This window comes from Pristiophorus japonicus, chromosome 9, assembly GCF_044704955.1.
Source record: "Pristiophorus japonicus isolate sPriJap1 chromosome 9, sPriJap1.hap1, whole genome shotgun sequence".
NCBI lineage: Eukaryota > Metazoa > Chordata > Chondrichthyes > Pristiophoridae > Pristiophorus > Pristiophorus japonicus.
The window spans coordinates 110,670,564-110,682,020 of record NC_091985.1 but is presented as its reverse complement, the minus strand read 5'-3'; the positions used below and the strand labels follow the sequence as shown (position 1 = coordinate 110,682,020).

Below are 11,457 nucleotides of genomic sequence, written 5' to 3'. Positions count from 1 at the left end.
TTCCTGGATCCTTGGTTGAGACAGCAGAGGATGCTATCTGTCCCTCTAATTATCAAATCGCTTCTGATCACAACCTTTCTATTCTGCTCCTCCAGCCCCTTGGACTGTCTCCTGCTCCACGCTGCCATGGTTAGTATTCTGGCCATACTCCCTGCAGCTTTCATCCTTATCCTCAAGTATCAAGTACATTGTACCAGTTTGACCACCTTCTCAACTTCCCCTAGGTTCCCCCGACCCTGCTGGCTGACAGACACACATTCCCCTTTCTGCACCTGTGTTTTCCTGAGGTGAGACTGTACTCTGGAGTAAACAATCCAGAAATTCCTCCCCCTCCCTTATGTGTTGAAGTGTCTCAAACTCACACCAACTCGAGGACTCTGATCCAGACAGTCTCAAGCAGGGATACTTCCTGCAGATGTGATAGTTCGGGACAGTCCCGCAAACTCCCACATACTGCAGTCCCGACACATTGCCATTTTAAATTTTATTTATTAAATTAGTTACCAGTAATTTATTTCTTGAACTAATAGAATCACAAGGTCTAGATGATATTTAGTAGATGGATTTTGCTTTCAATGGATTGCAAATTAATTAGTAATTAAAATGATTATTTAACTGTTTATTTATGGTTGATAATTAAAATTCAACTATGAACCAATATGTATTATAGAGTGTATAATAAATTAGACACTTAGCTTAAAGTCCTTGGGCTCCGTCGCTCCTCTCTCTGCGTGTCCAATCTGAAGCTCTTTTAAGTATTTAAGTGTGACCATTCTTTTATTGTATGCTGCACCTTGACTGTCAGACCTAGTGAGGTACAGGTATACACGAGATGTAATGAAGAGTTGTAGGACATTTACAAAAGGTTTTTTATGGATGGGCTTGGACTGAATTGATAGGCTACATTTGAGACATTTGCCATTTATCTGGTACATAGTACTTTTAAGTTGGCCTTATTTTCCAGAATCCTTGAAGTGTGCAATTCTCTCATAACTACTACCAGAGCTACTTATCTTTAAGTGGCTGCATTCCTTTAATTTTGGTCAGCAGCCAGTTAGGGGTAGAGTTTCAGGGCTACATGCTCCCAGTTCCTTAGGTTTGTAGAACTCACCCTGCGTAAAGCTCAAATTGCATAGGCAGCATTTTAAAATTGTTTAAATCAGTTGTTCCTGCTGACGTTGACAAGCTCAGCAGGTCACTCCACCAGTTTGGAGTTGCCATGATCACAACCACATTCCTTTTTCCTCTCTCTCTCTCTCTCTCTCTCTCTTTCTCCCGCCTCCCTCCACACAATCTGCTCGCAAATTGCAAAGCCCACAAATGACTCATTGGGTAAATGTGTGATGTGATGTGGTTCCAATAGTCACTATTATTCAAAAATAATTAATTGATTCTGAAGTACTATGGGACATCCCAAGGATGTGATAAAGTGATATAAAAATGCAGTCAACTCAGTCGCACCATTATTCTCGAACCCCTGGAAAGGGCATATGGTCAGGCCTCAGCTGCAATGCCCCCACAGCCCACAGAACATCCTGACACTGACTGTCCAGGGTAATAAATGAAGACAGTTAGGGGAGGTACAATAGGGTTGCTGGTGCCCAAGAAACAGTACCCGATCAGCAGTTAGTACTCCAATGAGAAATCTGAAAGGAAAAAAACAAATTGTTTCTCTGCTTTATTTAGTACAACTTAGATTAAGTTCAATACACAGTTTGTGTACATTTGAAGTATTCTGTTAACCTATGTGCCAATTTAAAAATAATTGAGATATTTCCCAGAATGCATTTGGCAAAATCCCACTGAACCATGTTCACCATTGCATTTGTCACTTTCATGCAGTAACTGTACTTTTAAGCAATGAAACATTTTGATCAGCGAAGCTACATTGTAATTAAATGTCAACACTTTAATAGACAAGCAAAAATGGTCTGCTATGATCTGTGCTCACACCACAAAACCAAAATACTTCCACAAAAAATGGACTGTGATGTTACCCCCCACCTTGAAGGTTACAAACTCTTCAATTGCAAAAAGTCAGCTACTTGACTTGCTAATCACAGAACTATCCTGTGCCAAACAAATGGCAAAGATATTAGATTTCTCAAAAAACATCAATCATATTCAGACTCAACTATTCCAATGCTCTCGTAGCCAGCCTCCCCTCTTCCACCCTCCATAAAATTAAACTCTGCTGCCTGTATCCTAACCCATACCAAGTCCCACTCACCAATCACCCCTGTGCTTGCTGACTTACATTGGATCCCAGTCCACCAACGCTTCAAATTTAAAATTCTCATCCTTGTGTTCAAATCCCTCCATGAACTCAGCCCTACAACATTCCAAGAACTGTGGCACCTTATGCACCCAGATTCCCTTTGCCTCACCATTGGTGTCTGTACCTTCAGCTGTCTAGACGCCAAGCTCTGGAATTCACTCCCTAAGCTACTCTCCTCTTTTAAGACACTCCTTAAAACCTACCTCTTTGACCAAGCTTATCGTCATCTTTCCTAATATCTCCTCCTTTGGTTTGGCATCAATTTTTGTCCGATTATGCTCTTGCGAAGCAGCTTGGGACATTTTTCTATGTTAAAGGCACACTATAAAAGTAAGTAAATCTTGTACTTTAGTCAGTTGCTTAATTATTTTACAGCTTACAATAGTGGAATACTATAATCTTGTTCATCAGGCTTCATAGAAATTTCACCTTCAAGATTGCGCTGATCAATTATGATGATCACTTACTCTATGCCCATCCACCCTCCAATACTGGAGAGATGTAAATTGCCATCAGTCCTTTACAAGATTACAACTGGAGCAGCATCACAAAAGTCCTGTATTGGTTGCAAAGCTTCTGTTTCCTGATCAATTTTATTCTAATACAGCAGCATCATCACCATTAGGAACTCTGTCCCTTGTGTACAGAAGTTTCTATATAGAGTTAACTACTTGTTTAACTAAGTTTCTGGAGCACGCATTGAGGCATAGCTGCTACACAAGTAAAAATTCTCCAAGTAACCAGGAGGGTAAATTTCAGCAGATGCCAGAATTTTAAGAACCTGAATTTTTTTTTTCATATAAAGTCTGTGATTAGGTTTAGAATTTTTTTTGGAGGTGGGGATAGAATGGGTAGGAAAGAGGTGTATATAATCATTGCATCACCAAGTAACAGGTAACCCATGTCCAGCTAGCTGTCTGTCAGTACCACATGTAATTTGTCACTGGGAGGTATACGCAACCATTGCCAAGGTGACTCTTCCTTTCCGTGGCATTCATTCCGAATCTGCATAACAATACAGCCAATGGTAGCAACTACCCTTTGAAGAAATCAGATATAAATGTATATCCATAATACATGCATTTTCAGTGCAGTGCACAGTCAACTTGTCCTTCACACTATACAAGTGAAAAATTATAAACAGTGCCAAACTAAAACAAAACATATACAAGTCATACATAGGTTTGTGTGATATCAGAAACTCTGGATACTTCGGTAGCTGTATTCTTTCGTATTTTATATTAAGTTATGTAAATTCAGTTTTAGTTTAATATTTTGTTGGAAATTTGCTGAAAAGCTCAAGTAAATTTGCTACTGTAATAAATAGGCAACAAACACATGGTTGGTGTGCATTGTTTTGGGCAGGTAATTATTATCTCTTCATCTTTCCATGCCACACACGTCAAAACAGCAGGTAGGCAAGTAATTCCAGCCATCTGCCAAAGTTGTTCTGTCATAGTAGTCCACGATTGCTCATCTGGCCTCTTTGAAAGCATGTCTGACCTTCCCTTGTCAACTTTTCTCAATGGTGCTGCATAGGCTACTAGATAGTATTCAGAATGGCAGCCCTGGCTGAGCTTTATCCTTGCTAGCTAAGGTGTTGAGGCAAATGGTTCCTGTACAGTCACCTCAGCACAAACCAGACTGAACCTGGAACCTTCCTGGTCAGGTTGATTAATATCATGTCACACTATAGACATTTACATAGTTGGGAGAGTTGGGGGTGAGGCTATGAATAAAATAATTTTAAAAGACATATGCTGGCTTTACTATTTGCTTTCATGCTGCTGTCCTGTAGGTCAAGTCACAGCTATATAACCAATAAAGGAATTAAGAGTTATGAGGAGCGGGCGGGTAAGTGGAGCTGAGTCCACGGCCAGATCAGCCATGATCTTGTTGAATGGCGGAGCAGGCTCGAGGGGCTAGATAGCCTACTGTTCCTAATTCTTATGTTCTTATGAACTGAGCCATTTACTGAACTGAAGTCTGATGCTAGCCAGTGGATGATGCTGTGATGAAGCAAATCATTAAAAAAATGGAACAACAAATCCGAAGGGCTCAAAAAGCCAAAAGAGAAAAAGGAATCACTGACTTGATGGTGAAATGAAAAGATACTTAAGTCACTAATATAGAGGCTGCTTTATAGCCATCAAAACGCTGCTTCTACAGGAATGCTTTCATAGCCCATTTCATATTCTTTCTTGTCAACTTAAGTTAGTCCATACTGATAATTGTGAAATACTAATGCCAACTGCTGAAAAAGAGAGATAACCTTTAGAACACTTGTATTTCCTTTTTCTTGCGTTCATAATTTATTCACTGAAGTGGTGTATTCCCATTCCATTTGACCTCTCAGCACACCCTCGGTTGCACAAACATTTCCCTATTCAAAAGCAAGTTCGGTGAGACTTCCTCTCCTCTGAATTGGATATTACAGGACCACGTAACAAGTATGATCCCTTTCATAGCAGGAAGTTCTGCATTATAATGGAAGGGTCAAGAAGATAAATCTGATATTTAATTTCAACAAAACTTCCTTACATGGCATTTAACAAAAAATACATGTGATAATTTACATTATATTTTATATAGTGTACAGTTGGCACGCCACAAAATATAGTATTCCATAACAAATCTGAAATAATTAAAGTTCATATATCTCTAATTTAAGATTTCCATCTTAGTGCAATTTTCATGTATCTTAAACCGAGCACTGAATTAAAAGTTAGTGCAAGAATTTACATTTCTAAAACATCCCAGTTTAACTGCTTTATGTACAGATTTTCCTTCATCACTGGCAATGTACAGGTGTGTTCTCTCCTCCCCATTACAATATATTTCCATAGATTTCAAATTTACTTTGCTCAAATTTACTGCTTGAATAGGACAAAGTCACATTTCAAAAACGTATAAGCATGGAACATTTATTAGTTCATAATCCAAAAATAATGTAAATACAAAATTAAATACTTATCTTTGGTGCAAACATGCTCTTATAGTTCTCAGATTCATAAACGTATATGTATCTGTATAATTACAGAATATCTTTGTATATTAAATTTATATACAGTATAAGCAGGGCTAAAGGCAACACAAGAAAATACTTCTATTCAGAATGGCTTTCAGATTTTTTGGCAACTGAATAAAGTTCAAGTCAACCCCTGAACTTAAGGGGCTAGATTCCGAAAAGAACTGGTAACTATTTGAGAATAGCAATCATTCTGCCTACAACTTTATTAACATTTAATTCTTCAAATAGCAATTTCCTCTGGTAATTTGCTAACCGAAGCAATAATAAGGAAGCAGTCAAAAAAAACTGGTGATTATTGCAAAAAAAAACCCCATCTGATATGTACTTCAAAACATAAAAAGCAAATTGCAAACCAACCATTTCTCATAAGCTATTCAGAATGTCACCCCAGGGTGTAACCTTTGACACTATTTTACTAAAGCGGTCACAAAAAGGGGACGGAATGAAGTGTCATGTAACGGGTTAAAATTTGGTCAAGAATAAATGGCAAAGTTCAAAGCCGGAATGCTTAAGATTCATTTCTCGAGGTCTGGTGTACCCTTGGTATCTTATTACAAAATAGAAAATTCAGAATGATGGGCAATGAGAAGTTTATGTACAGCACAAGGTTTTCCCTCCAAACATCTTCATTATTGTGCTGGACTTCTTAGATGACAATCACACCACTGTATTGGTGCCTGGGAATCCTTTCTGAAATGGCCTTTTCTTTGCTATCTGCTCAACTTGGTTTTAAGATCAATCTTGTTCTTGCCCACTTCATTCACAGAATGCATCATGGACATGAAATTTTACAAATTGCACAAAATAAAAGATAGAAAAGCAAACTGAATCGCAAGTCAATGCCTTCCACAAAATATTTTGCTCAGAGAACAAAGTCAATCCTTTAATTACTATTGCTATCAACTTCATATGATCCCCTTGGATGCTGCGTTTCTTACTCCTGTGGCCATTTAGTAACTAAAGTAAACACAAACGATGGGAATTACACGATGGGCAGTAGCAGCTCACCATGGCATCATTATATCAGCAATAATTCCTAAGGCTGACGTGATGCCAGCGCCACTCAGAAATGCAATTGCATAGTGCATGTACCACAAAAATAAGGAACGGAAGAGAAAGCATCACAAAAATAGAAAGAAATGGGTAAGGCAACAAAAAAAACACGTTCACTTAGTTTATGCTTGTGCAGAGTTATAAAAAGAACTTCGTTATAACAGTTTCACACCATTCGCAAAGAAATAGAAAAATAACAATATGGTCCAAACAACTGCTTTGTATGTTTAACATTATCTCAAACAAAACCTGAATTTGAGATGTCTATCCTTCCTGGTCATCAACACACTTCAGAGCATGGGATCCTTCTGCCAAGTGGTCAGTTAAGGCTAAATGCACTCCATTGTTTACTGTTGTGCTGTAAAATGGGTCAACGCTTGCTTCAGCTTTGCTGCAATCTAGTAGGAAATAATAAAATTCATTCTCAATTGAAACACATTTTAACAAGGTGCCACCTCCTTCAAAAGATATTTCAACAAAACGTGGGCTATCAATGAAATCTTTCCCTCGCGGCTTTTTTGTACATTTGCTCTTTTTTACTCTCTCCCCATTCTTCAAAATTATGCCCTCTCGAACACACGGATGTCTATCAATTCCACTCCTCTGGGTGGCATGTTTGCAGGATACAGGAAGGGATTCCTCCCCAGACTATTACATAGAATTACATACAAATTACTACATGGAAATATGCCATTTGGCCCAACTCATCAGTGCTGGTGTTTATCAACCACATCATCTTAATCCTAATCTTCTGTTCGGCACTCTTCCTATTTTTGTTTTATTCTCTTTCCTTTAAACACATACCTAATCTTTTGCTATGGTCTCCGCTTTGATCAATAACCTTGGTGGTGCATTCGACAGCCCCACAAACTTGTGTAAAAAAAGATTTCTCCTGCTCCCTGATCTAAATCTCTTACATTTAATCATATATCAATGTCTCCTTGTTCTACACCTCTCAGTCACTGGAATCAGTCAGTTTCTATCTACTTTGCAGCATCCCTTCATAATTTTTAAATACAGCCATAAAGTTAGCCCCGGGAGAGGTGAGGGGAGTGGGGGCAGAAAGAGGTTGGGTGTTAATTAGTGATCACAATTTTCAGTGCAGGTGAATGTGAACATAATTAAAAAGGTGGCACTTGGAATGAAACAAAAAAATACATTCATCTTGCTAACCCATAGAACTGCTGTATCTCATAATGGGAAAGGAACCAGAGCAGATAAGAGAAGTACGCGTAGGGGATCACCTAGGCAATAGCGATAATCAATTTTGGAGTGGATGAGAATGAAACTGGAAAATAATATTGGAAAATAAAGAGATAGAACAATAATGGGAAATATTTAAAACAGTGATTAAGAGTTCAGGAGAAATATATTCCTCTTTTTTTAAAAAAAAAAAGCACAAACTAACCAATAATGAAACATGATGGATGAATAATGACCAAGTCTGTAAATTTATTAATGCCCTCTTGTATTTTGTCGCAATCTTCCTCAGTATTAACTATTTGGCATCATCCGCAAAGTTTGAAATTGTATTTCCGATTCCAAATTGTTTCTGTAAATGATGAACAGTGGTCCAGCAACGATCCTTGTGTGAACTGTTAAGCTATTTTAATGACATAATGGTATTAAATTATAATAACTCAATTTTGAAATACTAAACTATTTCTTCATCTCTTCTGAAGGCACTAAATCTTGTTAAGAGTATGGCTTTGTAGGTGACATCTTCCATTGCCTTGCCCAAGTGACTACTCTTTCTTGTGGCAAGTGCAAGGTTATTCAACCGTTGGGGCATCACAATTGAGCCCCATCCTGCCATTATCCAATGTGCCACAGGTGACTGGATAGAAATTAAGAGTAGGACCCCTGATTGTTTTTTCCATCCCTGACTCTCGCATTCTGAAATCAACTGCAGCAAACCTACTTGCCTCCCAAGCTGACATCAGCTAATTTTCTAATCTGTACAGCTTAATTCCATACTCTGCAGTGCACTTACCAATTGAGCCATTGGTGGAACTAGACCTTCTTAAATTTCTATACAGTTTATCCAATCGTAGCTTAAGTCAGTACGCTCCAAGGCTTGAATTTGTTGGGTTATAGTCTCTTCATCAATCTGACAGCAATCTATTTTGGAATTAAGAGTCTGCATAGCTGCAATATGGGAAAATTCAAATTACAATGTTCTTCTTTACAATTAATTGTGATGTGAAGAAAATAAATCCTGGTTGCCCAAAAGGGGAAAGGAAGAGGAGGGGAAAAGGGAAAGAGTGGGGAGGCCAAGAACACATACCTGTGATAAGCAGAGTGAGAGAATCAATAAATGGCAGGATTTTAGAGAGAGAGGACAGTGAGCCAGATCAAAAAAAAAATATATATAATATATATAAAAATAAAACATATATATATGGATTGCTAAACAAATACTGTTTGCTTTATAGCTAATTAGCTTTCCCTACAATTTTTTAGGCTTGGTTTAGAAACAAAAGTTTCATCATCATAGGCAGTCCCTCAGAATCGAGGAAGACTTGCTTCCACTCTTAAAATGAGTCCTTAGGTGGCTGAACAGTCCAATAAGAGAACCACAGTCCCTGTCACAGGTGGGACAGATAGTCTTTTGTTGAGGGAAAGGGTGGGTGGGACAGGTTTGCCGCAAGCTCTTTCTGCTGCCTGCGCTTGATTTCTGCATGCTCTCGGCGATGAGACTCTAGGTGCTCAGCTCCCTCCCGGATGCACTTCCTCCACTTACGGCGGTCTTTGACCAAGGATTCCCAAGTGTTAGTGGGGATGTTGCACTTTATCAGGGAGGCTTTGAGGGTGTCCTTGTAACGTTTCCTCTGCCCACCTTTGGCTCGTTTGCCGTGAAGGAGTTCCGAGTAGAGCGCTTGCTTTGGGAATATTGTGTCTGGCATGCGAACAATGTGGCCCGCCCAGCAGAGCTGATCAAGTGTGGTCAGTGCTTCAATGCTGGGGATGTTGGCCTGGTCGAGGACACCAACGTTGGTGCGTCTGTCCTCCCAGGGGATTTGTAGGATCTTGCGGAGACATCGTTGGTGGTATTTCTCCAACGACTTGGTGTCTACTGTACATGGTCCATATCTCTGAGTGAGGGCGGGTATTACTACAGCCTTGTAGACCATGAGCTTGGCAGCAGATTTGAGGACGTGGTCTTCAAACACTCTTTTCCTCAGGCGACCGAAGGCTGCACTGGAGGCGGTGTTGAATCTCGTCGGCAATGTCTACTCTTGTTGGTAAGAGGCTCCCGAGGTATGGGAAAAGGTCCATGTTGTCCAGGGCCGCGCCATGGATCTTGATGGCTGGGGGACAGTGCTGTGCGGCGAGGACAGGCTGGTGGAGGACCTTTGTCTTACGGATGTTTAGCGTAAGGCCCATGCTTTCGTACGCTTCAGTAAATATGTCGACTATGTCCTGGAGTTCAGCCTCTGTGTGTGTGCAGACAGGCATCGTTTTTTTAGGCTTTGTTTAGAAAAAAAAATGTTTAAAGCTACAAAAGGTGCCATTTGAAAAAAAAACTCAGAACTGGGATTCCTACATGTTGTAACAGAACCTAAATGAGAGGGAAGCTGATTGGAGAAGTTATTTACAGCTAAAAAATGGAAACCGATCTAGCTGGGATACTGAGGCACAGACTAGCAGAAACAGAAGTGATAAAACAACAGGCCTATAGGGATAGAAGCATGCACAAGAATGATGAACAATATTAAACAATGTTGTTTGTGTTCCGGCTAATAATGTTGTAGAACAAGAAAAGAATGTCACTTTACATACCTGTAAGGAACTTATAGTTAAAGGTCTGAACTTGCCCAGTGTGCAGAAATGAAATAAAATCATTTCCCGTAAGGACTTGGCCATTTGCGCCGTTTGTCTGTCTCGGTCATATCTGTTCTGATGATGCCACCTTTCATACTAGTACTTTCAATAGGTCTTCCTTTCTCCTCAACCGAGGATTCCCCTCTACCTGTGATTGACATGGCCCTTGACTGTGCCTGTTCCATTTCCCGCACTTCTGCTCTCACCCCTTCCCCTCCCTCCCAGAAGCAAGATAGCGTTCCCCCTTGCCCTCACCTTTCACCCAGTAGCCTCCACATTCAATGGATCATCCTCCGCCATCTCCATCGTGATCCCACTACTAAACATATTTACCCCTCCCCTTTCCAAAGGGACCGGTTCCTCCGCGACACCCTGGTCTGCTCCTCAATCGCCCCCCCAACAACCCCTCCCCTTCCCTTAGCAGCTTCCCGTGCAAGCACAGGAGATGTAACACTGCCCTTTTACCTTCTCCCTTCCCATTGTCCAGGGCCCCAAACACTCCTTCCAGGTGAAACAGCGATTTACTTGTGTCTGTTGCAATTTACTATACTGTATTTGCTGCTCATGATGCGGTCTCCACTACACTTCCGTTCAGTCTGCAAGCATGACCCCGAGCTTCCGGTCACCCGTCACTTTAACTCTGCGCTCCACTTCCACTTTGACCTTTCTGTCCTTGGCCTATTATACTATTCCAATGAATCTCAACATAAGCTCGATGAGCAGCACTTCACAGCTTTCTGAACTCAACATCGAGTTCAACAATTTCAGACCATAACCTCTGCCCCTATTTTTTTCCAGATGGCAGCTGCTGATGATTCTGCTATACCCATTTACACCTCTTCTAGAGCCATCTTGTGTTTCTTTAGTGCCCCATTACTATCTCCCTTTGCTTTGTACAATCATACGAAAAGGTTAGGAGAGAAGTCACAAAAACAATTAGGAAGGCAAAGAAGAACATGAAATTAAATTATCAAGGAACATTAAACAAACTAGTAAAATATTTTACAGGCAGATCAATAAAAAAAAAAGGTTGGGATGGGAATAGGGCCATTAAAGATTAGACAGGATAATACCACAGGTAATGATAGAGAGGCAGCAGAGATATAAAATAATTATTTTGCTTCAGTATTTACCAGGGAGATAGAACAGGAGGACGTGACATTGGATGATGAGATTAGTAATGAGATAATTACATTTAAAATAACAAGAGGGGATATCTTAAACAAACTAATCAAACTCAGGATAAAATCCCTGGTCTGGATGGATTGCA

The 11,457-nt window shown here is 39.9% G+C and overlaps 1 protein-coding gene across 6 annotated transcripts in view; it reads right to left on the bottom strand.

Annotated features, from left to right (window-relative positions):
* Positions 1–4,801: 4,801 nt before the first annotated feature.
* The window catches only part of snx9b (sorting nexin 9b), a 184,136-nt gene continuing 177,480 nt past the window's right edge, over positions 4,802–11,457 (bottom strand). For 4 of the 6 annotated variants that reach the window (XM_070889695.1, XM_070889693.1, XM_070889697.1 and 1 more), the window contains exon 18: positions 6,618–6,760. In XM_070889695.1, the coding sequence (XP_070745796.1) occupies positions 6,710–6,760 (51 nt within the window). In that variant the 3' untranslated portion in view covers positions 6,618–6,709. Of the gene's footprint in view, positions 6,761–8,355; positions 8,511–11,457 lie in introns of all 6 variants that reach the window. The other 2 variants (XR_011595029.1, XM_070889694.1) reach the window with 2 other exon arrangements.